The sequence below is a fragment of the Pterocles gutturalis genome, unplaced genomic scaffold (assembly GCF_000699245.1).
Source record: "Pterocles gutturalis isolate BGI_N339 unplaced genomic scaffold, ASM69924v1 scaffold21676, whole genome shotgun sequence".
Classification (NCBI taxonomy): Eukaryota; Metazoa; Chordata; class Aves; order Pterocliformes; family Pteroclidae; genus Pterocles; species Pterocles gutturalis.
Window position 1 is genome coordinate 6,250 of NW_010100929.1, and position 730 is coordinate 6,979.

The window sequence follows — 730 nt, forward strand, 5'->3', positions numbered from 1 at the left end:
ACAACACATCCCTTTGGAATGGAGAAGCCAAACCTGCAGCAGAGCTGGCCCCAAGAGCACTGGGGGTTCTCCAGGCCCTGCAGCCACCGGGCGATGCTTGTCCTCAGCCCCGGATTGGGTGGGTGGGATGCAGGAGCTGTCTCCATCCCACGATGGTGTAGGGTCATGAGCTCCTCCTGGGCTGAGCTCGGAGAAAGAGCTGCCCTTAAACAGGACCTGCATCCTCCCCACCGCTTTCTGGGCTGCTCAGTGGCCATCCCATCGTCTCCCAGCAGTGTTGTGGGGAGCTCTAGGCGAAGGCGGGAGAATATTGTCCTGATGGGGCGTGGGTCCAATGCTGCCCTGCACCCCAGGGCAGCAGGTAGCATTCCTCACCGCGCGCCTGCTTTCTCCTCTCCAGATAAGCGAGAAGACGTCTCAGGAGCGGGACCGCAGCGGCTGCGGGGTTGTGGGAGGCGGCGGGAGCTGTAGCAGTGTCGGAGGAGCCGGCGGAGGAGAGAGGAGCGCCGACCGGCCCCGCACCTCCCCGTCTCAACGCCTGCTCTCCACGCACCACCACCACCACCACCTCGGGTACTCGCTGCTGCCGGCGCAGTACAACCTGCCCTATGCAACCGGTGAGAGCCCACCCTCATCCTGGCACCCACCTGGGGCCGCCGGGAAGGAGCCGTAGCCGCCTTTGGGTGGCCACCCTTGTGCCAAGCTTTGACCAAATCCGTTGCTTTCCACC

The 730-nt window shown here is 64.4% G+C and overlaps 1 protein-coding gene across 1 annotated transcript in view; it reads left to right on the forward strand.

The window, feature by feature from the left end:
* Window positions 1-617, forward strand: part of ZNF609 (zinc finger protein 609) — a gene marked incomplete at both ends in the record, with an annotated part of 4,599 nt that extends 3,982 nt beyond the window's left edge. Inside the window, one exon of the mRNA XM_010081649.1 lies at window positions 401-617. Within this exon, the coding sequence (XP_010079951.1) occupies window positions 401-617 (217 nt within the window). The remainder of the gene's footprint in view (window positions 1-400) is intronic.
* Window positions 618-730: the final 113 nt, after the last annotated feature.